Genomic DNA, 26,866 nt, shown 5'->3' with positions numbered 1-26,866 from the left:
TGCCCCTTGTGTCAGGGAACAGCAGCACCAGAGACCACAGCAGGTTCCCCAGGGCCGTGGCTTCCCTCCTTGGGAGAAACCTGGGCTGAAAGGATGCACAGCTCTTGGAGAGGGCACATAAAAGCCACTGCAAAGGAACCACAGTGGTGGTAGCACCTCCAGGACCGGGGTCCAGCACACAGCAGGACCCAGCTGCAGGTCCCATAGCACAGCACTGCCGGAAGAGCAGCAAACAGGAAACCTGCCCTGGCCTCGGACACGCAGAGGAACAGCCAGCTGGTTGAAAGGAACTTCAGAGAAAGAATAAATTACATCAGGCTCAGACAAAAGGCTCTGGTTCACAGAGAGACCTTTGCTTGGCCGGATGGACGGAGCGAGTCTCTTGGCAGGCAGCACATCCTCATTCTGCTGCAGCTCAGGCTATGGCAGCCCTACAGCTTCAGGAAGAGGAAGGTGCTAGAACAAGTGCAGTGTTTGCAGGTAAGCATGGAAAGAACAAAACCACCAAAAGAAAAAAATCAGATCAACTCCAAAGCGTGAGTCAGGATAGGAGAAACTAAGACAAAGCATTGTGAAAGGACCTCAAAATCCTGAGTAACTGGGTGACAGAACAGTAGGTGATCAATGTTAAGTGGTATACTCAGGAAAAGAAAGTAATCTTATTTTACATACACAATAGGAACTCCAACTTCTTACCACTCAAAATCCGAAGGTTATTCTAAACATCTCTATGAAAGCATCAGTTCACTGCTCAGCAGCAATCAAAGAGCAGAGTTCTTGCAATTACTAGGAGGAGGATGAAGAACAAAACAGGGACCATTGCAATGCTCTCACCCCGATCCACAGTATGCCCATGGCTCACAGCTGTGCACCACTTGAGTGCTGCTCCTCACCCTCCCCTGCGCTTCTGACCCAGATCTCAGAAACAGACAGAAGGGAACCAGAAAAGGTTCCGAGAAGGGCAGAAGCTGATCAAAAGGCTGGAACAGCTTCTGTACAAGGAGCCTGAAAAAGGAAGATGGCAAAGGGGGAATTAAGTCTTCCATGTCAGGAGAAGAAAGCAGGCAGCCACAAGGGAACAATTTGTTCACTGCTTCTCCCAAAACACAAACTAGAGGACATCAAATCCAATTAATCAGCAGGCAGGTTCAGAACAGAGTAAGATCTATTCATATAAAACATCAGTAAGCTGTAAAACGCCTCATTGAGGGATGCAGTGATGCTAACACTCGCTCAGCAGATGATGAGGCAAATTCAAGGACAAAAGCTCAGTGCAAGGCTAAGGAAACACAGAGACACTGCTTTGGGCTCGGGAAATCCATGTCAGACAAATGACTCCATGCTGGGAGAACGAATGACCAGCAGCCCAGCTCACATCCTGGCCCCTGGGCACAGGCTGGGTCGCAGCAGAGGACAGGGTGATGATGGGCTGAAGAGCCCAGGGAGCCCCTTTCATGATAGCACTAAGAGTGGACTCGGCTCTCATCTCCCCTGTGGGCCTCTGCATGCGCAGGGCTGCTGGCAGCATGTGTGATTTCGCTGTCAAATAGTCACCACAGCAGCTCAGAATCAGGGCCTGCAGACTTTGCCAAACTAACTATTCAAGCTGAAATTTTCCGTGCTTGCTCTCTGCATTAGGCTGGTATTTTTAGAAGTTTCAGCAAAAGCAATTCAGACATTTCCAAAAATGAGGTTAGGGAAAAATATGGTAGTTTTGCCAAAGTTGTACATTTTTCCAGCTTTGACCGAGCTGCTTGAAGAGCTGATGCACCTCCACAACTCAGAGATGGAGCCGGAGCAGGGCAGCTGGCTCGGGATCATCCTTCATGCAAGATGACTTTTGCAGTCTGTGAATGTGATACAAACTTGGGGGGGAACAACCCCTTTGAGAGTTGCTGTTCACACTTCTTTGTTTATACTGCCGGATGCAAAGAGACCCCTTGCTCTCATCATAGAATCATGGAACGGTTTGAGTTGGAAGGGACCTTAAAGATCATCTAGTTCCAACTCCCTCTCAGTTCAAACTAATGCAGAAGGAACCGACACCAGGGAAGCGATTCAGCCTTTGGCTCCCACACATCAACAGCTCAAGCTGAAGATGCACAACAGCCTTCACTTTAGGCTGGGCTTCGCCAAGACACAGGCTGCAGCAGAGCAGTTTCTATCTTGATCTGCTAGATGGCTTCCTTGCTGACAGCTTAATGAAAAAGGAATTTAAAAATACAAAGAAATACAAAGGCGCTTTTGATTTTAGCGCTTCTCAACTTTGAGTGCTTGATTTATAATTTTATCACTGTTGCTTAAGTTTATTTGAATGCAATCAAGTTGTATTAGAGATGCAGCCAGGCTTTTCAGCTGACATCAAGGACTCCTACTGAATCCTCTGTATTTTGTCACTGATAACAATTACAAAGACAGCAGAGATCATCCCTGTGCCATTTAGCTTCACAGCACAGGTTAGAAAAACCCACTCAATAAATCCAGCATCAAAATCATCTCCTGTACCTGAGACAGCATGGACTTTGCAAAGAAACACCAGGCTTTCACTTGAGGCCTTGCAAGTGTTTACTGCATCTGTAGCGAAGTTATTCCAACGGTTACATATTCTCTGACAAAAATGAGTATTTTAAAGGTGAATCTGTGTAGCTTTTGGCTCTGCCCAATGGGTCACATTCTCTCTTCAGCGTCTAAATTGATCTGATTGCTTTTAAACCCTTTACTATTCTATTAGCCGTTTCCCCCAGGCTTTAAATGATTTTATGGTGCTTTTTTCCAACTATTCACATTAATAAAAAAAAATATAGACATTAAAATTCCATATTGTACCTGGTGATGGTAGTGTCAAAGCCATAAAATCATTAGCCCATCCTTCCATGTCTGCAAGGTAAGTGCTAACCCCCATTAAACGCCTGTATAGCAGGGCCCCACAGAGGGTCTCTCCCACATTACCACAACAATTAGGATCTTGCACAATCTTAACACAGCCAGACTCAAACACATCTTCTGCTGGGCTTTAAATGATTTATTGTTTTATGTAATCCCTGGGATGAGCTGGAAATTAGTGAGGTATTTGTTTAATATCTTTCTTACACTGTATGGTGAATAAAGTATTGTGCCAGCTTTAAAACTGCTGTGGCTACAGAGGAAAGGCAGTAAAGGTAAAAATACAGACAATCTGATTAAGTAACTGAGAGTTACATGGGAGAGTTTACACAGAAGTTACACTTTTTCTGTGACATCTCAGCACCCAAATGACAAAGGAGCAATTCCCAGGAAGGAACAGATTCCTCTTCCTCTCTGACAATGCACCTCCACCCACAGGAGACCACAGCAGCTGCAAGACTGCACTCCAGATCAGCCCAAAGTATTGCCTTGGACACAGAAACAGGAGAAACACCAAAGCCAGGACACTCAGCAAGGCAAGGGAGAGGTGGGCTGAAAGGACCAGATCCCCAAGCCAGCTAAGAACAGATCTCTCTGGAGACACTGGTTTCCATGAGGTAGCTCTGCAGGGAGATGCTCTGCTGAATCCCACTAGCCTGAGTGCCCCTCCTGCACTAACACAGGAGGCTACCACATAAAGAAGTGGGCCCCATCACATCTTTTCCTCATCCTCTTTTCAAGCTGAAGTCAAAGCCATCTGTGTTTTGAATACCTACATCTGATACAGTCACCCTCAGTTCTCCTAGTCAATGGAGAAAAACAAGCACTTTCGGCACTCAAGTCATGCAACCTACTTTGCACTCCCACTTCAGAGGAGCCAGAGGGAACTGACTCAGTGGTGTCAGCTCCATCACAGCCACCAAACGCTGAGGTAGACAACTCCCCCAGCTTCTGGATCTCACATCTCCCTTCAACAATAGCCTGCTCAGCTGACAAGGCATGAGCAATGCCACCCCTTGAGGCACCAAAAGATGGCTCTGTCAGGATCCTCAGGGACTAAGTATGGTTTTCTGGGCCACCTTTCTGAGAGCAGGTACACATTATTTCTGCGTAACGGCAGGTTGCATCTCCCCTTGCAGTCCAAGCGGACAGACACATGGTACCTCAGAGCAGCAATCATGGGAATGAAGCAAGAGCCTGCAGCTCCAACAGACTGGAGCGCTCACCACCCCAGCCTTACGTCTTAATCACAAGATCACTCCATTTCCATGGAAACAACAGAATTAGAGACTTCAGTTTAAAGAAATTACCAACATCGGGTATTTAACTGTTAAACCTGCCAGCACTCCCGTCTCCAACGCCAGGAGACATCACTTCCCCACACCACCACCCCACCAAAGGCTGCATAGTGACAACACAGCCAAGCCACTCTCCAGCCCTGCCACCGTGTCCAGCCACATTCAGGCAGCTCCATGCCACTGGTATTTACTCTTGCTTCACTTACCAGCCAAGCGTCCAGAGAGCTTACTCTGCATCAGTCCATCAGGAGATGAAGTTCCTGACTGACAGCGGTTGAATTCAGCGCTTGCTTCTACGTCGGCAGCTGATCTTGGCCAATGTACAGCAATCCTGCTGACCAAGGCTTCCCTGATGTTTCAGCCTAGAAAAAGGCTTTCTGTACTTGTGAGTCATTCCGCTAGTTACTAGATAGCTTCAGGCACTAGTATGAGTACCAGGCGGCACAAGAAGAGGCTAATGCCTCCTCTTTCACCTGACACAGCAAAGCACTGCAATTGTTACGGTCAACCTGAAGAAAGAGCACTGGAGAGCCAAGGTGCTAATTACTATCGCTAGCAGAGGGTTACCCTGTCCAACCCTACTGTCATCACTCCACCTTGCAGCCACAAGCCTCACTTGAAAACAAAGCTGAGGACTCAGGCAGCACCACAAGCCTTCTAAAACAAGTATCCTGGCTTGCAAAACACAACATAAGCCATGATACTGGCGTGATCAAGGCTGTAGAGCTGGATCAGGGGAGCTACCCACACCCAGGAAGCACCTGGGTACACAGAGGCATCTCCCATGAGAGACAAGAGCTGTTCCTCTGTGTTCTGCCCAGCCACAGGTCCACTTTGAGGTGTCACCTCCCCAGACTGCTCTCTTGCATCATTGCGGTCAGCATAACTGTTAGCTAACAGGTCCAGGGAGTCTCTCCTCTTGGCCATTACACCCGAGTCCAAGGACCAAATTGCTCAGTCCAGCTCTGATCACACGCCACCACACAGACAAACATGCAGACAGCGGATAACATGCTAACAGAGAGTAATTTTCCGCAACGCATGAATTCTGCTGCCTTGCCCATGCCTCGAAGGCACTGGAAACCTGACCATGAGTCAAATTCCTGCCATGATTATAACCATACTCTTTAAGCACCCGCTGCCAGGTCAGGGCAGCAATGTCCCAATCTCTAAAAGATCAACTTGTCACCCACAGAAAACCTAACTCTGCTCCAAGACAGGCAGTTCCAAATTGGAGAAGATGGAGAGAAGTCATATTCTACAGCAGTCTGTGGGCATGGGCCTTGCTCCAGCCACAGCACACATGGAGCCATCTCCACCCTTGTGCAGGCAAAGCTCTGTATCAAGACACAAAAGCATGGCTTCAAACTACACCTACAGCTGATGTACCATGAAAGCCGGGTGTGCTTCAGGACAGACTCTCCTTCAGCCTCTGGACAGAACTCCCTGGGATACGGTCATACATGCCTGTGTATCTGGCCAGCCAGGGCTGACACCGCTCCGCTGGTGGAGAGGAGCGGGCAGTAGGTGCCTCTGGCTGGCAGTGGCAGTGAGTCAGGCACAGGCAGCACAGCACGTGGGAGTCTGCCATTGAGTCACCAGTGTGGAGACAGGCTGACTCACCTCGGACACAGCGCTGCAGATGAACGGATGGACGCTGGCTGCCCGGCACATGCTGCCACGGCAGCTCCAGGCACAGGCTTCCTCCCTGACGTGCTGTGCTGTTCTGCTGCCAGTGGATCCCCAAGGGACCCAGTGTCAGGCAGAGCGCTGATCCAGCAGCAGTGTGAGCAGGAGATGTCCTGGGCCACCAGCCATGCTGCAGGGACACGTGCCAGTGTCCCTGCTGTGGTCCTCATCATCTGACCCCAGCTGTGGGTCAGACAAGCCCTTCCCCAGCCTGGATAGGCACAAACATGGCAATGTGCCCCTCAGCGGTGGGACGCACACCAAGGGGACATTACCTGCCTGGTCCCTCTGACATGCTGCCCTCTTCAGCTGGAGGAAACTGCACACCACCTGCTTCAGCAATGAATTAACCTAAAATCCCATTAACTGTGCATTTATTTTAGTGTGCCACCTAAATCCAGCACCCGCCACTGCCATTTGGGACTGTCGGAATTAGCTCAAGGAGAGGAAGGGACGTGAGGCTGGGATCAGTGCTGCTGAGGAGCCCAGTGGACCCGGCTCTGCCAACAGTGGGACAGGCCTGGACACACAGACAGCCCAAGACAACAGGGAGAGCAGGAGCATGACACACCACTTGCAAAGGAAACAAGTACCAGGGTGCAGAGGTGGGGGCTTCACCCACTGACATGGCCCCAGCCAAACCGCATGAAGGAAGACACCACCTCACCAGGGGCTGTGGGCATAAGAGCAACTTCTTCCTGCTTATCCCAGAGAACAGAAGGCAGCAGGGGATGCAACCAGCTTTCTAAAGGCTACGAGGCTCTGCCCAGGACAAAGAGGCTGTTGGAAATGGAGCCCACAACCCCATTTCAGCTCCAGCACTGTTCATGGCTACAAACTCTAAGCCTGCTGGAGAGCCTTACATGGGCTCTCAGTGACAGAGCCCAGCTGGGGCCTCTTCCAGCATCCCCACTGACCAGGAGGTGCAGAGAACAAGTGCCTGTGTGCTTCTGATTATCTTAGATAATGAATGTACCTATGGGACAATTTTACACCGAGAAAATGGGGTTTGGCATTCCAGGTCTGAAGGGGTGCTTGGTTTCATCTGTCTTTTCATTTGTTTGGGACTTTTGTTGTTGCTTAGGTTTTTTACATTTTTGTTATAATTTATCAGATAGCCAAAAAGCCAAAACTCTATAAAGATGACAACTTGGCTAAAAGACCTGAACTAACTTAGAGGCTAATAATGTTAGGGTAAGAAATGGGGAAAAAAAAAAAAAAAAGAGGAGGAAACAGATGTCAATAAGATCTTGAACGCAGGAAGTATCAAAACTTGGTATAGGAAGCTGAAGACTTCAGGAAAAGAAGTTTTTCAACAATGCTAAGTACAACAGGAAGCAGCTTTGCAAAATACGGTACCTCCACAGAGCTCCTGCAGGACAGACACAGCAAGAAACCACCATGGCAGATACCAGAGAGCAACAACTTCAATGTGATGGTCTCAGAAAGAGCGAGCTCACAGAAAGGATCACTCTTCTGCTCCTGCTGATTTTTAATGAATATTGAAATAATGGAGATGTTCAGGAATGACTGAAACAGTGAAGGTACCTCATTATCCTGAAAAGAACACACAGACTCCCCCAAGCAGCCATCTGAACATGAATCCCCTACAAAGTAAAGGGAAGGACTAAATGGAACTGATTTTCTTAAAACAGAAATTCAAGTTATAGATCTGATTTCATTCTTCCAGATGTTTCAAGTGTTGCCAGTAAAGACAATTATGTTTGCATGAAGATGTGACTTATGACTATACAGTATTTCTATTATAAATTCACACTTTGTGAAGTCACTAATGACACATGCAGTCACAGTAAGAGCTGACTAAATGATTGGTCTCAGAAAAAAGACAGAGGGACTTCACGCTATTAGGTAAGAGATGCTATCTAGTGACACTCTAGAGCCACCCTAGTAATATGAGAAAGCTCCAGACAGCTGGGAAAATGCTCTTGCTATGCCAGTCTCTGCAACATGCAAGGTGGCTAATGCCAGGACAGCCAGCTCCATGAGCCCCTGCAAGGACCATGCTCTGCATCCTTCTGGAGGCCATTTCCAAACATGGGAGTAACAAGCAGGTAACAAGGAACCAGGATCTACCATGGCAAATCATCCAGGATCACTCTGACTGCCTCATGAAACAGCTGAGCTGAGGAAATACAGGTTTGACAACAGGAGTAAGGGTGGGCAGGAACTGCCTGAACCATCATGCTGAGGGCAGCAATCAATGGCTCAATAACCATCTGTCAGGCAGTAATGAGCAGAGCAGCCCACGGGTCAATATGTGGCTACTATCATGCCATACCTTAATCGACCACCCGTGTAATGACAGTGCACCCACCCCCCACAATAATGCTGACCCAGGAGGGCGCAGGTGGATATGCTGAACAACAGAGCTCTAATGCACAAATACCATGAAAAGCTTGGACTGGGTGATGAGAAACCTCAATGAGCTCAGCATGGAGACAGGCAGATGCTTGGGTTTGGGGCAGACCACATCCTCAGTCACTTCAGGAGAAGCATGGTCAGCAGACTGAGGGAGTCTGTCATGCCTCTCAGCACTGGTGAGACTGCACCAGTCTGGGGCTCCCTAGTTCAAGAGGAATGTTATAAAATCAGCGAGGGTCCAAGAGATGGCTACCAAGCAGTGAGGGGCTTGATCTACATGGTGACACTGAGGAGATGGGCTTCTTCAGTCTGGCAAAGAGGGGGCAAAGGGGCACTCTAACAGTGGCTTTCATCTACACGAAAGATGTACTTGAACCATTCTCAGCAACAGCAGACAGTGCAACAAGGGACAGGAGCCACATGTCATGGCTTTGGACCACAGAGACCAAGCGTCAGAAAAGCTTCTCCACTAAGGGAGTAGCTACTGCAGACACATGCTGTAAGTTCCATTCTGAAGAGTTTTCTACACTCAGCCAGAGAAAACCACAGGGAACCTGGTCTAGTGCTGGTGAGAGTCCCACTCTGAATAGGGTGGACTGGAGATTTCCAGAGATCCAAACAACATTTCTCTGATGGTAAAAACGAATCCGTATCAGACCTGATGCTATTCAATGCTTTCTCTGTGTGATGCAATAATGCAAGTAAAAGAAAGTTTGTGATTGAAAAACATCTGGTTGATGCTGTAACTTGCAGAATCTGGGACTAGGATGTGATTGAGTGATCTGGAACACTTTGGAAGCTGAGCCCGTTCAGCTAAAGCATCTTTTGGTACTGCCCAGGGCAAGGTGTTTTGACCGGGGATTACCAGCAATCACTGTAGGAAGATGTTCGGACCAAGGATTACCAGACATACCTGTACGATGGTAGGTCAAATCCTAGGAAAGGTTCAAAGGTCTGAGCAGCTGAGCAATTCATCATCAGTCCTCAGTGCAATGCTGAAGCAAAAGAGCTAATCAATGCTCAGATACTTAAAAAGAATGGTCAATAGAGACAGGAGATGGAGTTACAGGAAATGTTAACAGCAGCTGAATCAGACTATAGGCATGTTGCCTACATTGTGGGGTTTTTTTATTATTTTAAAAACACTGAGTAATGAAGAGCCATAAAGGATCTTTGGAGGCCACAATAAATGGACTCACAAAGAGACATTTGACAAGAATTACGTGATCAACTTTCCAAAAAAGAACATCAAGACATATGTGAGTAAACTTTTCAGGGAATAATGTTCAGTTAACAGTTTTATTTAGTCCAATCTAAAGTAACAAGTGAAAAAATGAGACTTTAAACCAGATTAATGCAAATTAGAAATTAAATGCTATTAGTAGCTAGAGGAATTAACAGCAGGAGCCACTGACCGAAGGTTGGTTTGGGCACCGCTGCCATGTGCTACCCAGGGAGGTGTGGAAGCCCCATCCTTTGAGGTCTTAAAGACCTTTTCAAATGGCCAAAGCTCTTTGCAACCTGCTTGCATGGCAATACTGACCTCATGTTGAGTAGGATGTTGCACTTGAGACCTCCCAGTACCCCTTCCAGCAGGGCCAGCTCTGCCATTCTCCACCTCTTGACATTTTTCAGTCTGACCTACATGTTTGTCTGGGAAATGCTTCAGTCAAACAATTTATTAAGCCAAATAGTGGGGTAATAGCACCAGTTTTATTAGTTCACAATACACAGCAAAATACTTGATACTCGAGTACCCAATTCTGTGTTGAAAAAAAAAAACAAACCAGTTAACTGAGCTCAACCTACTTTTAGACATTTCCTAGAATGGCAAGAGGAATATACTCCAGTCTCACCCCTCTCATCACCATAATTTCCTCGTACCCTTCACCACAAGCTCACTAAACGTCTCATCACAGGCACATTGTGCAATCCTCTCACCAACAACCCACTTCGAAGCCTGGGCTCCTGAGCATAAGGGGTTGGGCAGATTCTCCCACACCCATTCCTTACTTGCACCAGGTCACATGCTGTTTTGTCCTCTGATTTTATCTTGCTCTTTCCAACTTAATTTCCAGCTCTTACAGTCTACTAAAGCATCCTTCAGCAAATCCTCTGAAGAAAGCAGTCAGGAGGAGGCAGAGCAGGAAAAGGACTGTCCACAGGTTCTTATGATGTATCAGAGGAAGGACAATAAACTATAAGTAAGATACTCTGCCAAGGCAGATGTTACTAAATTCCTTAGGCAAGATCTCATTGGAGGCAAATCCAAAAGGAAAAATAAAATAAAGAAAAAAATTTTAAAAGGATAACAGAAAGCTGGCAGGTCCTCAAAGCAGTGGTGCTAATGGCACAAACAGAAATTACGCTGGTGCAAATGAATAACAAGTGTGGTAGGAGACCAACTTGGCTGACTCACATGAGCTCCTTATTGGTCTCAGGCACAGGAAGGCATGCATGTGGAAAGTGGAAATTAGGTCAGATTAATAAGGATGAATACAAAAGAGTGGCATCAGCACCAGAGACTGAACTCAAAACAGCTACACAAAGAGTAAGAAGAGACTAGCAATCAACAGCAAAGGCAAGAAGCAATTCTCATGTACACCGGTAATCAGCATAACAACATGAAAAAGATTGGGCTGTTACTCAGCAGACAGAAAAGGCAATTGAGAAATGACACTGAGGACAAAGTGGTTTATATCTTTTTGCGTAAGTGTTCACTATGAACAGCAAAGAGGCGCTTAGCACAAGGAGGAGTGGCCAAAGAACATATCTACACTTTCAGTAAAACAATGCAATGTCAGATTTTGATTAACTTGACCCTGGAGTGCTTCACTGCTGAGGCTGCTTCCACTGGAGCAACCTCAGAAGAGCTCAAGCCCCAACAGCTCTCTGCTGACGGAAGGCACCTGCACCCAAAGAGGCAAGAGTAGTGCCCACCCTTAAAACCAAATAGAGAAGCTGAGAACTCACAGATCACTTCGATTCAAAACATCAAAAAAAGAAAGCAACGACAGCAACAACCTCTAAGTCCCTGGAAGACAAGGCAAGCATTAGTACATAGGAACAAATGGTGTCTAAGCAACGCTGTTTGCTTCTGCAGTGGGGTCACAGACCTTTAGCACAGCACAGAAGCAGATGCTAAGCATCACACATTAAGTAATGTTTCTGACTCTGTTTCACATGGTGCTCTCAAAATTAATTTAAGGAAGGATAAATGTACTATACACTCAGAACAACATTGATTTGACAACTATGCTGAGAATATTTATCAAAGATGACCACACAAATTGAAATTAGTATCAACCTGAATTGGGGAAGGTTTCTCCTAGGTTCAGCTCTATTAACCAACCAGATGATGGAAGAAAGTATGCTCATTAAAACTGCAGGTGGCATGAAACTAAGAGTGACTGCAAAAATTAGAATCCTAAATGGCTTTGTCAAATTGGAGAAAGTGTCTAAAAAGGATTAAATTCCAAAGGGGCCGCTGGGAAGGTCTACACTTACACAGCATTAATCATTTACCCAAGAACAGGACAGAGAGCTGTACAGCAGTTAGCAGCTCCTCAGAAAAGGATCTGGGGGACAAAGCAAATCACAAACCAACAGGAGCCAGCAATACTGTATTGCTGAGAAAAGGCAACCACTGTGTTGAATCACATGAACAGACACAAGGCTGTGGAGTTAAGTCCTGCCTCGTGCTTAGGCTGAGGGCTGCATCCAGCCTTTGGGTACCACTTTTCCAAGAGGGATGTGATCAAAAGGAGGGAGTCCAGAGCAGCACAAAGATGAACATGGGATGAGAAGATGTCACCAACAAAGACCTGAAGTTATTAAGCCTCAAGAATAGGATTCTGCTATAGTTTTCATGTATGGGAAGAGGCTGATGCAAAAAGGAAGGGAACAAACTGTTCCTTTTGTCCTCGGTAAGCGGCTGAAATTAGGAACAAAAAAAGATTCAGGTTAAACTTTCTAAGGAAAGGACAGTTAAACACTGGAAGAGATTTCATGGAATTGTAGAATGGGTTGGGTTGGAAGGGACCTTAAAGCTCATCCAGTTCCAACCCCCTGCCACAGGCAGGGACACCTTCCACTAGACCAGGTTGCTCCAAGCCCCGTCCAAGCTGGCCTTGAACCCTGCCAGGGATGGGGCAGCCACAGCTTCTCTGGGCAACCTGTGCCAGGGCCTCACCACCCTCACAGGGAAGAGCTTATTCCTCATGTCCAATCTAAACCTACCTTCTTTCAGTTTAAAACTACTGCCTCTTGTGCTGTCTCCCACTAGAAGCCCTGACAAAAAGTCTCTCTCGTCTGGACCCTGCCAGCTGTTCCTTCAGGAAGCTAACTAGCCACCACACTTTGTCCTTGTGCTCTCAGCAATTCTCTTACTCTCTTGGTTCTCCTGCTAGTTTTTTACTGCTTCTTTCACCAGCATCAGAAAGACTGTCCTCACCCCCCCACCTTCAGCTCTGCTGTTTTTCAGGTGTCTCACATGGCTCTGCCCACAGCACCTTCTTTCCTTCATGCTTCTTCTAGCTAGCCTTATGTTTTAATTTAATACCATCTCTCAGCTCTATGCTGATGATTCATAGCTCTGCCTTTCTATTTCTGGACTGTCTCCTGTCCAAAATGAAGTCTCAGCTTATTTTCCCCTCCAGCATTTCAAGTGTGTACCCGCAAGCCCAAGCTCAACATGATTAAAGAGAGCTGTTACTAATCCCAGCTTTGTCCCCTTTTCCCCCAAGCCCTTCCTGCTCAATGCCTGGAGACATCACTTAGATCCTGTCTGTGAATTAAGGACACAATTCAGACAGGGAATACAGTTCATGGACCTAACTCTCCTCCCTATATCCTGATTGTCCCTAAACCCCTACAGAGCTACACAAGTTACAGTCCCTGAAATACAGCCTTTATCATGAGGCCACACAGTTGAAGACCCCAGGCTTCCACTCTACATCAATCACTATTGCACCCTTCCCCCAAAAAACTGTCTAACATGCATAAAATCGTGCCTCATCTGTATTCAGTCAGAATGCTGCTGCTAAAATTATTTTCCTAACCTCTCTTTCTTAAGCAGGCCAACCCTCCTTTTGAATCCCCCCTCCAGGTCCTCCTCTTCTGTCACGTCAACTGCAAGCTGCTCGTCTTCACCCTCCCAACCTACTCATACGCTAACAACGATCCTTCCTTCGCTGCTGAAGAGCTGACTCTTCTCCCTCCCAAACTGTGACAGCAATCTCCACTTCCCAGCTGCTGAATTTCAAGCAAGCACGTCTATTTTCTCCCATTTGTACTTCGTGTTTGAAAAGAGCTCTCTGTAAACAACCTGAAATCTGCTTTATTATCCTCTTTCAAATTGCTCCTTAAAGCTCTCCTGTGCCTCCGTACTCACCAGAAACATAAAAAACAGCACACGTTAGATGACTGCCATGTTAAGCCTATGTCCACAATGCAGCCTATGCTGTCCCACTGTCCCTGTGTGCTCCCTGCTTGCTCACTGGCATCTACTTCTCATTTTTAAATAAGCCACAAGACCTCTGCAGCAGGGCTCTCTTTGTCCTGGGTTTTCGCAGGATCTTCTGCAGGAAGAACCTGCTCAGATATGGCTCCAAGGTATGACTGCAATGAAAAAAAAAAACCAGCAACAGAAGCAGCAGACTCACGCCTAATGTTCCCAAACAGAAATGCCAGGGTGCTTCCAACCCTGCAGCACCCATCACCCGTTGGGAACATCTGGCCAGCAGCGCTGCTGCGTTCATGGATTTGCTCTCCAGTCATTCAACTGGAGATTGGGAAGGGACGTGTGCTTGCTAGAGGCTGACCTGAAGAGCAAAGCCCTTTTCATTAAGCACAGGAATCACTGCTGGGCTAAATAGCAAAAACAGTCCAAAAATCAACAGCAAGATGCAAGTGAGAAACAAACATGCTACAGGGAGTAAGTGTCCGGGGCCGACAGCCCACGGACTTGCAGCAGGCTGAGATACAAGATGACGAGCCTGGAGCTGGTGGCTCCCAAACCTCCAGGACTACAGCACCAGCACAACACCACCAGGATTCTGGATGCAGCAACCAGTTAGTTGTAGCTGAGGCGCAGCGCCCTCAATGACTGGGTGGATTTCATCACCACACAGATCACATGGAAAGAACAAGATCTCACACATAACCCCGGGCGAGAACTTCCAGAGTGACTCACACAAGCCAGAGTGGAGATGCAGCCCTATGGCAGCGAGCCACTGAGGACAGATGCAAACATCCCTTTCCCTCCCTGTGGCACCAGCTGGGCTGCTCTGCTCTGTCTAGATACCTGTTTTCTTGGGATTTGCAGGAATTCAGAAACAGCAGGGGTCTGCCGGGTTTGGCTGAAACTGGGCAGCAGTTTTGCAAGTTACTGAGGCAGGAGAGGCAAGCAGACATAGAAGAACAGATCTTTATCATATGAATTTCCTTTCAATAGGGAAGCAGGGTAAAATTACCTTGAGTTTCAGCTTTCCTGCCTCAGAAGACTCCTTGCTCTCACTACAACACTCCAGAAAATCCACCTGAATAGGCAATACGTCAGCTTCAGTGCTACTGCTGATGCCCAGAGCATTGCAGGGGTAATAAGATCATAGTTGCCTTTTTCAAGCAGGACACTTCAGGCAGAAATCAAATGGTCATGGTTTGTCCATGCAGCTGTACAGGAGGCTCTGACTCACGGGAAGTCCTGGAGGAGGTTTTAAAAGAAATCGGATGCCAAAATAGGAAGGTGGGATCACAAAGATTAAAGGACTCCTGCCCAGCAAGGGATGCAATGGAACTATGATGGTGCTTGTCAAGGTTCAGAGCTCTGATCACAGGCACATTGCTGGGGCAGCTCTTGTATCCCTCAATTTCTAGTAGTTAGGCTTTTGTATCAGCCCTTCAGTCCATTGTTGCTTCTTTGCAAGCCATGACCCCTGCCCACATCCCTCTCACATTCACCGCCAGCCAAGAGTGAGACCAGGGCTTTAGCTCCAGGGCTGGCACCCCATTGCCCAGGGGCACCAGGAGCACCCACTCTTGCATATGCTTCTGATGAGGGGAGGAGATGGCACCCATTTCACATCAGCCAGCCCATCTGGAAACAGTTTATGGTACAGATTTCAGAATTTAAACCTACTTGGGGCACCCAAATTAAGCAGAATTCCTATTCCCAGCTCTGAACAGCTAGCCTAGATGCGCAAACACCATTAATCCTCACCTTGGCTAGACTACAGAGGAGGTCAGTGCCCAGCACTGCTCAAGACTTGAGGGTCTCTGCATAGAGCAGGCATGCTCCACCAGGAGGTTTAGGAAACCTCCTGAAAGCTGGTTCAAGATCACAGACCCATTGCCAAACACTAACCACACTTGAATCTCTCCTACTGCATCCTCACCAGGCAAAGCTCCGGCCACTCCAGCTCGAGCACAGAAGGAAAGCACAAGCAACAGTCACAGCCACTAACCAAGGTCTCACCCTACACTGAACCGAGGTAGCTCCCAGGGACAGTTGCTACAGCCACCCCTATCCTGACAGAGGCCAGGCAGCTGCTGGTCAGTGGGACGTCACCGCTTGGATTACCAGTCGGGTGCAAAAACTGCCCCTAAACAAGCAAAAAGACTCTGTGAAACCAAACTGTGCAACTCCCTGCTGGGAGAAACTGTGACACCTGTGAGCTTACGTTGGGTCAAGGAAGACTGAACAAGCCCAGGGAAGAGTGCCACCAAGGACTAAACAATGCACAAAAACCGCACTGAGCTCCGGAAGACCTGCTGACATCTGCCAAAACACTTGGAGAAAGCATTCCTCAAACAGGCACTGGCTCCCATTCTCCTCCCCAGGCACTTGACTCGTGCTGCTGTCACGCTCAGGATATTTAGTAAACAGACCTTTGCTGTAAGCTGTCTCACCAAGCTCAGAATCAGAGGTGCATTTTGCCTTGCCCCCCCCCCAGCTCTGGCCATGCATTACCCCCTCCTTGCCTGCACCCACACCCACATTCATGTGATTGCACTGTGAGCCCAGTGCACAGCGCAGAACAGATCTACCAAATACCAATGCAAAGCTTGGTTTCCACCACAGCAGCTCCCTGATACAGCAGCTGGTAAAAGTGAGGGCAGGCAAGGAGCTGCCAGGTGGGAAGAGCTACATGGTCCCTTCTAGCAGGAACCACACGAGTGCTGTATTTAGGTAATTGTGAAACCACAGCCACAGAAATCTCCAATGCACGCACTGAGGCCACATCCAAATCTGTTCTTTCCCTGCGGTGTACCTCCACATCCCCATCTTTTCCTCTTCAGCCACAAGCTAAGAGTTCTTGGCCCTGCAGCACCAGAAACCTTCTCTTCCCTCACCACTGCACCTGTAACCTCATCCCACTCAGTCTTCAGCTGTCAAGATCATCCTCCAGTGCTCCTTCTCCAGCTTTATCACCTTTTCCAACTCCTGTCAATCTCAGCATCAAGCAATTTCTTTCTCTGCTCTTCTGACTCTCCCACAAAACCTTGTTCTTGAGTTGTGAGCTCTGTGAGGTGAGACCTGCATCTGGCAAAGGTTATTCCAGATGATTCGGGATGCAACATAAAACATCATTAAAGAGTGCATGTATTTGTCCAAGCATGCTACAGGCCTCCTCCAGCAGTGTTTCTACTCTGTCCATCAATCCCATGGGGACAAGGTCTTCCTGCGCATCAGGACCTGCGTCAGGCCTCTCCCCACACAGACATTTCTGCCTGTGCCGTTCACACCATGCATCGGCTCTGGGAGATGTTGAGCAGTGTTGGCCCTGCTGACTCCTCTGCCACTTGCTGTGGGAGAGGATCCAGGGCTCTTCCTCGCTAGCACATACAGTGACTTGAGAAGATCCATCAAGGAGGTCTCACCTTGTAGTTTTTGCCCTGAGACCCCAAACAAAACAGAACATGTGAACTTAATTTCCAGCAAAGCTCAAAACTGCAGTGACACAGGAGCCCAGCCCCATTCCAGCACACAGAAGGGTCAGCATGGCAGGAGACATGCAGCTGCCTGGGATGCCTGGCTCCAGCCTCAGGGGCAGAGATGCTCTGATGGCTCTCAAGTTTGCTGCTCACAGAGGAGATGGAGCCCAGCTTCTCCCACTGCACCCCACCACTATTCCCTGTGGTTTCCCAGCCTTCAGGAACTTAGAGGCACACATAAACAAGGCAATTCTGCAGAGGTCATGGAATTAGCAGGAAAAAGCTAACTAAGCAGAATGCCCTCCTTCCCAAAGGGTGTAATTTACTTGAGGCTGATTCAGCTGAGCAGGGACATGCCGGCAAACCCTGCATGCGGCCTGGCAGCATGGGACAACCCAGAACCACAGCAGGATGCTGGGACAACTCCAGAGAGCTTCGCTCTTATCTTCCTCAAGAAGATACTGCATCAACAGCAACTCCTGCCTTGGATTTTGCTTTGTGAATCAGAGCATCAGGAGCCAGTTTTAGAAGACACTGGAAAAGGATGCAGAATGGAGCTGTAAAACTGATGCTGGAAGTGAATACAATGGTTCAGCCAGCTTAAGTCATCAGAGAGACAAGAAAGTGACCCCATTAATTGGTACAAGCAGCTTTAAACATGAAAATACCCAGTATCAAAGGAGTACTTTCTCTTAGAAATGCAAAAATGAATATCCAGGATGTTGGAGATGTCTACTGAAAAAAAATATGCTAATTATTAACAGCAAGACAGCTAATAATGGACAGCTAATGGCTTACAGGCAGCAAGGCCCTGGACAGTAACTGTATCTCAAAGATATGCCTTATCCAGCTGCCCTACTGGGAAAAGGCTAAACCCTGGGATGAAAGCTGTCACACCAAGTGACCCAATAGTCCATTCCAGTTATAAACACAGCAGAACAGCTGGGACAATGCAAAGCCAAGACTCAAAGGCAACCCCTGCCCAGCTAAAGCCAGACGCAGAGCCACAGTTAACCACCCGCCTGCTATCAGCAGATCATTCTCCAGGCTTTTTTCATCCTATGCCTCTGCCAGGGAAGCAACAGCTGAAGAATACAGAGGAAATCTTTTCCAAACTAATCCCACTTCTTAAAATGCAGAAAGGAACCAAAACGAGTTTAGCAGCATGTTGGAGGGGTGTGAAAGGATGATAAAGAGAAAAACATGCATTCCAGGTAAAACTCTGACTACCCATTCAGACAGATTCTTGCTCCTGCTACCTGGCCACCAAGTCCTCTCAGCACAGCCAGCAACCTTCTCCAAGCTCTTCCCTTGCAGCTTAGGTGGGCTGCAAGACATGTGCACAACAGCTAACATCAGGAAAAGATTCTGGTCATTCAACAAAAGCTCTGCTGATGGATCTCACATACTTCTCCTCATCTACCTTCCGCCTCCTCTCCCCTGGCCTCCATTACTTCATGCACACAGAAGATCTCTCTGTAACCATGATCCTCCTTCCATCACTCTATCTTCCTGGCTGCTCCCTCCTGTGTGCCCGGGGGTCCACGATGGCTCCTGCTGCCCCATGCAACCCGCAGTCCCCATCCTGTGCATCCCTCTGGCCACACTCTGCACCATCAGTGTCGCTCTCCCTGCCTAGAACCTGCATTTTGGTCACTTCCGAAAACTCACTTCTATGAAAGAAATCAAGTGCTGTGCGACTACTGTTCCAATTACAAATTCTATTAATATAATCCTGTCTATAGTCTGTTCCAGAGTAACATCGTTAGAGGTCACATTTATTACAAGCAGGGGTCGCACCAACCTCGGGACTGAAGTCGCATAGCATTTTGCTTTATGCATGTACAAGATCTTTTACGGAGCTCAGCAGCCTGCAGCAGCCTCCGAAATTTGGCAAAGACACACGGCTGGGATGAGGGAAGCGCTTTTTGCTAGCCCCCTGAAAATCTGTCCAAATTTGGCAGTTAGAAACTACTGAAAACCACCGGGTCCTGCCTGTGATTCAGCTGACATTGGCGACCAGCCAAACCCACCGCCTTCCCCAGACCTGGGCACCCGACAGCACTCTCTCCTGCCACAGCCTCTGAGCGAAGAAGCTCCAGCTACAAGGAAGAGACCAAAATAAAGCTGATTTCCCTTTCCTCCCACAGCAACACTGAGCATTGTCTCGGGTCAGGCCCAGGAGAGCCTGACCAGCGAGCAGCCACAGGTTCGTCCACGTGCTGCTTTCATCCCATCATTGACTCCAAACTCTTCTTGTTTCTCCTTGAGAGAAGCTCCTTCCCCCTGACCCATCCAAGCCACCAAGGCTGCCAGGGGCAGCAGCCTACCCAACTCCTTCTTCACCTCCCTCCTTGTAATGCTGGCTGCAGCACAAGCCACAAAACTACAAGGTTTCTGTACAGAGAGTGTTCTCAAGGGGAAAACCTGCACAGAAGCACTGGCCACCCCGAGTCCAGCCAGAGGGTGAGCAGCTTGTGCACAGCGCTGCAGAAAGGCACTGGCCCCTGCCTTTCTGCCTTTGAAAAATGAAGGCATTGCCTGCAGGAAAGTAATCTCCTAAGAAGACATAAGCAAGACTTGCAAGATCCAGCACTCAGTGTTAGGAAGTCGAATTTGGGATTTCACTGGCAACTTCCATAACAGACTTTAGGACCAGAAGCATCATTATGGTCACAGAATCTGATCTCTGGATCAACAACATAAACAAAAACCCTCTTCCAGCAATTCCTGTATCTAGCCCAAAGCACGCAGTTTAGAAGGACATTGTCTTCCATATTCGGGCACTTCAAGAGATGGCAACATCTCCAGCAAAATTCTTCCAATGGTTAATTACACCACCGTTAATTCAGCCTCCCACATATAGGTGGTAACTTACTGCAGGTAACTGCAGAATCAGAGCACACTTCACCAGGATCACAATTCCACTCAGTGCTGAGCAGGTAAGCGGGGACTGCAGCCAAAATAAGGATATATCTGTGGGATTCCTGCTCTGCCAAATGCACCGCTGCAAATAAAGGAGGGACAAGATGGGGAAGGACCAGAAGAGACAGGACGGGTCTGTGACTGGAGCATGCTGGTCACTCCTCACCCCTCACTTTTCAGGTTAAGCGAGACCACTGCCATCCAGGTTTGGAAGGCCCTGACTGCCTGCAGCTGCATGTGGAAGAATTTTGTTTCACACCTTGCTTTGAGCAGCAGGAGAAAACACGCACCATGAGCGAAGTTGCTAAGAGACGCACCTAAATGCCAACACGCTCAGCATCAGCTTCCCCATGTTTGCATGGCGCAGGGTGGCAATGGCTGGGGAGGACACACACACCCAATACCTAGGGTGGCCGGAGTGGCTCTGCAGCCCTGCATGGGGGGAAACAAGGGCAGGGACACAGGGAGCCCACACTCTGCCTGCAGAGAAATTTGTAACTGGGGAGTAAAGCCCAGGTTTCATACAGCAGTATTTCAGGTGGCAGCTTCTCTATCCCACAACATGGGAAAGACAAGCAGGATCAGATCGTGTCATCACAGTTGCCGAATACTTGGGTCTTCTACTGCATTTCACCTTGGGTCTTCCGCTGCACCAGAGGCACATTAAGGAAGAGCTGCAGGAGCTCCTTGGGAATGGACGTGAGAGAGTCTTCCCCCACCAGGAGTGTCACAACCTCCCTGGTAGGAGCCCCAGCACCAAGGGCTTGGGCACTGCTATGGCCTGTGCACTCCCACTCATTTCTCGTACCAATCTCTTCCCTCTTCACATCATTAAATTCCATTAATTCAACTGTGGCAGAAGACCTCATTGACCAGTCACAGAAGCGGGAAAAGACCCCTCCTGTTACTGGTTCTACATCTGCCCCATTCTGATCACACTGAACATCCTTTGTCCTTGCACCGCAAGACAGATGAAACAATTTACATCCCCTCAAACATGCAAACATTCAGGCTTTTGTTACAGTCCCTCTGACTTTTGTTCCTTGCAAAGAAATCATCCCAGGGACCAGAGTGGGATGGAGGCACCTTGAGAAGAGCTCCAGGGGAGCCACTGGATCAGGCTGTCACCCGCCGTGGCAGCCAACACAGCGCTACTCCATTCCACCGCTATCCAAACTGGTTCTACATACCACCTGCAGGGATGTGCCTGCTGTGAGTGCCTGGGAGCAGACCTGAGAATGCTGCCAAAACTGAGCAGAGACAACAAAAACCACAGCAGGCAAACAGCCGGGCTTATCAAGCCACCAAATCAAACCAGGACCCCTTATGCAGGCCAAACGGCACACGTGGCCCCAAGGATTTCTCTGTTGAAGGGTGAAGCCTGGGTGCAGGGTCAGAGGGTTGAGGCTCACCAACACCAGCCAGAGGGACCCCTGAGTGGCTGTGAGTTGCCCCCAGCCCACCCAGCTCGGCACCTTCCCTTTCCCCTCATCCATCCCTTCACTCGGCTCTACCTCAGCCTCCCAGCTGCGAGTTCCTGGCCCGACACCGCAGTTTTCCGCATTATTCATCTTAACGGGCTCCAGCACACCGCACGCCCACAGGATTCCCCTGCCCGCCGATTCCAAGGACAGATCCCCCCGCCCAGAGCTCAGCGCCCGGCTCGCAGCCCCCGATCGGGAGAGAGGACGAAGGCGGGCGGGCTACAGTCCTGGGCAGGCCGCGACCCCCAGCGCTGTCCGCCGCGGCGCCGAGCCGGGACCCCGGGGCCCCGGCTGCGGAGCACACCCTCTCCCTTCCCGCCTCCCCTCCCGCCCGGTTCGGTGCCTGCAGCGCCGGGGACGGAGCCCGGCTCGGCCCCCGGCACTGGTGGGCGCCGCAGCCGCAGGCCCCGGCCCGCCTCGGCGCAGGCCTCAGCCCGACCCCACCGCGCCTCCGGCCACCCCCGCGGGCCGGCGCGGCCACTTCCCGCCGCAGCTGCTGGGCCCGGCGGGCAGGGCTGCAGCCGGGCCCCGCGGGCAGGCAGCGGACCAGGCCCCCGCCCCCGGCGAGCACCGTGAGCAGGTGCAGCGGACGGCGGGGACAAAGGGCAGCGGCGATGGCCCGGCCCGGCCCGGTTCCGCGCGGTGGGATGCGGCTTGGTCGGGGCCGGCGCGATCCCGCTTGTCTAACCGGGCCTGGCCCAGCGCGGTTCGGCGCGGCCCGGTTCGGTTGCCCCCGGTTCGGTTCAGCTGTCCCCGGTTCGGGCTCTCCGCTCACCCTCGATGGAGATGACGTGCTCGCGGATCTGGCTCTGCAGCGCCAGGTCCTCCACGCGCTCGATGAGGTCGTAGATGGCGTAGATGTTGGGGTGCACCGACTCGAAGCGACCGATCTCGGCCCGGATCGCCGCCGAGTTGGACAGACCGAACTGCGGCGGCGGTGGCCCGCCGGGCTGCGGCCCCGAGGGGCCGGGCACCGGTACCGGCACCGGCCCGCCCGGCGCAGCCAGGCTCTGCTGCTGCGGGCTCTGCCCGGGCCCGCCCTGGAAGTTCATGGCGGCGGTGGCGGGGCCGGCGGTCAGCGGCGCGGGGCCGCCGGCAGCCGCTGCATGGCCGCGCTCTGCGGGCTCTGTACCCCGCCGCGCCGAGCCCAGCCGCCGGTAGCGCGCCTCGCGTCACGCACCGCCCCCGCCCCGCCCGCGTCCGCGTCACGGCGGCGGGAGCGTGACCGACCCCGGGGAGGGGCGGAGCGGAGCGGGGCGGGGGGGCATTGCCGGCCCCGCGGCCCCGTGTGTCCCCCGGACCGGCGACCCGGGCTCGCTGCGGGCAGTCACGGCGCTGCACAGCCCACACCGCGGGGACGGGTCGGGCTGAAACAGCCCCCCGTAGCCCAGGGCTTCCCGCACTCCCGTGGCTCCCCATCCCCACTGCCCTTCATCCCCATGGTGCCCCATCTCCGGGTCACCCCATCCCCACCGCCTGCCACCTCCCATCATCTCACCAGGCCCCGCTCGCAGGGGCACTCCAGCCTCTGCACCATCATCGTGCTGCCTCCCCTGCCTGTGCTCCCCCTCAGACCCCAGGCGATGGTCCCAGCCTGGCCTGGGGACCCTTCGTGTGCCACCCCTGCCCTCCCTGTTGCCGGCCCTGCTTCCCGACTGCACTTTGGAGGTGATCGCATCATTCTCTTATCACGCCAAGGTCATTAAAGAAACCATGAAACGCAGCTGGTCCCAAAGGTCCCTGGGTGATCACCAGTTGCTGCCCCACCATGGTGGGGTCCCCTCTCCAGTGCCCCCTGCCCACAGGGCCTCGCTGCTGTCACCTCATTCAGGTGCTCTGTACAAGCTGCTTTGGTGACAGCTGGCACGGTGACAGCACGACCCAGAGAACCATCACAGGGGGATGCTCAGAGACTGCGAGGCTGCAGAGGGCAGGACACAGGAGTGGTCAGTGGATCCATCCGACGGAACCACAGGCTGTCAGCCTTGTTGCCCATGTAGAGCACAGGCTGATGGAGCCCACCCCAGACATGCTCACCCCAAAAAACAGCTTCAGAAGTTGCCTATGGAACCGGAGGGCTCCAGGAGGGCACCGTGTCACAGCCTGCAGGCAGCATGAGAGCTAGCAAACCCGCTGCCAGCCAGGCAATGGACAGAAACAAGACAGCATCCTCCAAAACACTGAGAAACAAAGAAAGGACCATAAACCCTGTCAGATTAAACGAGAAAGTATAACCAGGGAGATGAAGAAAACGAAAAACAGCCAGCTGAGAGAACTGAGATCCCGACGGATTTCTCCCTTGGTCCCCTGGTATCAAAGTCCCATGGGGCGGTGATGCCCTGATGCCTCAAGGGTATGGGGGATGGCTGCAGAGCTCGCGTGGGCCATGCTGGGGGCAGCTCCTGCCTCAGCAGAGATGATGGGAAGGGTTGGAGGAGGAAGAGAAGGAGGAGATCTCCAGAGAGTTTCCAGGCAGAGACACCTCCCTAGGCTCGGGAATCCTCCAGGATGCAGCAGCCGGTGCCAGGGTGTGTGGGTGCAGAAGCACATCCCTGCCCTCTCTGTCTCCCTCTTTTGGGCTGCCGGGATTCCTCGAGAGTGCGGTGCCTGCAGCTCGTGCCGCGTAGAAGGGGGTTGTTAGAAAAACGCTTTCATGAGGGTTTTGTCTAAAGCTTTAGAAATCACTCCTGTGTTACGGTACCAGCCTCATCACCTGTATGAGCGCTCAGCGACACTTCCAGAGACCCCGCAATGGAGCTGTGAGTCATAACTCGGGCTGGCTCTTCCCCAGTATGTCAGATGCAACCGTGTCTGCATTGTGTTCCGCACTGCAGTCTCTGCTGAGGCTGTGGGCACCAGCTGCACACCCCGGTCTGTGGCGCTGGGCCGTGCCCGCAGCCTTTTCTGGGGACTGTTCTTTTATATGTGTCTTTCTGCCCCTGCTCACAGCACCTAACAGAAATGCTCACCGCAGGCAATGAGCTGGCCAAGGGTGCCCTCGTCTAAATCCCTCTGGAGGTGCTGGACAGAGAGCTCTGCCCCTACTAGCCCGCCCCAGAGCAACGAGTCTGTTTTCTGCGTCCTCTCCGAAGGACACGTCAGTTGGAGATGCTTCCTTGGGTGGATTGACCATATAAACCAGCTTCACACCCCGTGCCACCGAAATGGTTGGGTTCATTTCTTCAGAAAGCTCCTGTGCTGTCGCATGGTGAGGTTTATCCAGTGTATACACACATGAAGCATGTGGAGCTGTTGGAGCAACTCCAGAGGAGGGCACAAAATGCTCTGAGGACTGAAGCACCTCTGCTATGGGAACAGGCTGAGAGAGCTGGGCTTGTTCAGCCTGGAGAAGAGAAGGGTTCTGGGGAGACCTTAGAGCAGCTTCCAGTGCCTAAAGGGACTGACAAGAAAGCTGGAGAGGGGCTTTTGACAAGGGCAGGAAGGGACAGGACAAGGGGGAATGGCTTTAAACTGACAGAAGGGAGATTGAGATGGGATCTGAGGAAGAAGTTCTTCCCTGTGAGGGTGGTGAGGCCCTGGCACAGGTTGCCCAGAGAAGCTGTGGCTGCCCCATCCCTGGCAGTGTTCAAGGCCAGGTTGGATGGGGCTTGGAGCAACCTGGTCTAGTGGAAGGTGTCCCTGCCCGTGCCAGGGGGTTGGAACTGGATGAACTTTAAGATCCTTTTCAACCCAAGCCAGTCTGGGATTCCATAATTCTACGAAGAAACAGAGCAACCTGGAAATGTTGCCTTGTGGGTATCTTCCAGTTCCTCTGGTGTTAAGAACATTTATTTCATCATCTCTGAATGAGAAAACGACTCTAATTGTTTGTCTGTCCAAAACAGCTGCCTTGGGGCCTTTTTCATGGTCTCCTGTCTCCTCAGAGGAGAGAGCCAGTAAAAGGCTGCAGATCCTGGATGTTTCTGAAACATGTGTGGCCCTGCACCATCACCCTGTGAAGGCTCCTGGGAAAGCAGCTATGTTTTCCATAAGTAGCACCTGGAGAGCATGAGGTATTGCAGCCTGGAGAATTTCCAGAGATCCACAGGAAGGTGTCTGTGGAGCCCAGGCAGCATCATTAGTCCTTTTTTAATATAAATATATGTACATACATATACACACATGTATATATTTCAATATTTTCCCTCTCTTGGAAAAGGAACAAGAGGGAAGAAAAGGAAATAATCCATTGCTTTCTGCTTTTCTCCTCATCTTTATGCTCCAGCAGAGCACTGCAAGCAAACCCTGGGATGTGATGCTCTGAACTGGACAGGTGCTCGTATAACCCATGAGGGGCAATCCTACAATAGGTGATCATAAAGGGACTGCAATCAAGCTGGACAAATAGGTGAAATCCTAGCCAGTAACATGTTTATGTAGTGCTTCAAAAGGCTTCATTTTTCTGAACAGAGGGAAGTCAAGCAAAATCACTGAAAAGGGAAGATTTGACTTAAAATACGAATTTAAATGCAAACCCCAAACAGAATTTCTTGGATGACCAAGAAAAAGGGACAGATTTTAAAATCCATCCTGAAAAGTCTGGCGTCAGATGTCTAATTTTGGAATGTCTCACATGATGGGCTGGTTTCAGGCAATGTTTCCCCCTGCTTATCACAGCAACAGGGGTTGCTCTGTAATAGCTGATCCCGGAGGTCAGCAGGACATCTCCTGCCTGAGACATGGTGTCACCACCATTTATTTTTTTCCAGCTTTGCTCCATCATTTCCAATAATTTTAACAAGCTTTTTTAACCAATTTTAAATTCTCCAGTCTCCCAAAATATATTCCAAACCTGAAGTTTGTTCTTTTTGTGACTTAATCAGCATACTTTTGCGACTTAACCATCCCACTGCTGCCCACCCTGATCCTTTGCTGCAGTGATGCTGTTCGTAATCCCACAGTGCTCTGCCTTCCCTTCCGTTTGGGAATTTCTTGCCCGTGGAGGTTGCACTGGTCACCAGTTAAAATACCAGGTAGAATGAACTGCCCAGCTCTTGTGAGATGTCAAGGGAGGGGGAGCCTCGCTGCCCTTTGCTGGTGGGATATTGATAAGGTATCTGGGAGAGCAGCTCACCAGCGGTTTTGCAGCTCCTCCCCAGTGCTGACACCCACAACACCCTCTCTCTGTAATCAAGCCTCCACTCAGCCTCTGCTCTGATAAGATGGTAAGGCTTACAGAGATCAAAGTAGGGCATCTTCTCCAGCTGATTTTCATGTTTCTTTTCCCAATCCTCCCAGGTGCCTCAACACCTTCTCAAAGTACAAAACTCT

At 50.3% G+C, this 26,866-nt stretch overlaps 1 protein-coding gene across 2 annotated transcripts in view; it reads right to left on the bottom strand.

Annotated features, from left to right (window-relative positions):
- AGAP3 (ArfGAP with GTPase domain, ankyrin repeat and PH domain 3) overlaps nt 1–22,673 on the bottom strand; it is a 134,347-nt gene extending 111,674 nt beyond the window's left edge. Inside the window, exon 1 of one of the 2 annotated variants that reach the window (XM_057424258.1) lies at nt 22,371–22,673. In XM_057424258.1, coding sequence (XP_057280241.1) covers nt 22,371–22,647 — 277 coding nt within the window. In that variant the 5' untranslated portion in view covers nt 22,648–22,673. The remainder of the gene's footprint in view (nt 1–22,370) is intronic. The other variant, XM_057424259.1, reaches the window with a different exon arrangement.
- Nucleotides 22,674–26,866: the final 4,193 nt, after the last annotated feature.

This window comes from Pezoporus wallicus, unplaced genomic scaffold (assembly GCF_028554395.1).
Source record: "Pezoporus wallicus isolate ANWC-B61680 ecotype Strahan unplaced genomic scaffold, APGP_CSIRO_Pwel_v1 contig_5485, whole genome shotgun sequence".
NCBI classification, from domain to species: domain Eukaryota; kingdom Metazoa; phylum Chordata; class Aves; order Psittaciformes; family Psittacidae; genus Pezoporus; species Pezoporus wallicus.
The sequence above is the reverse complement of the archived record's forward strand: the minus strand, read 5'-3'. Positions and strand labels throughout refer to the sequence as shown.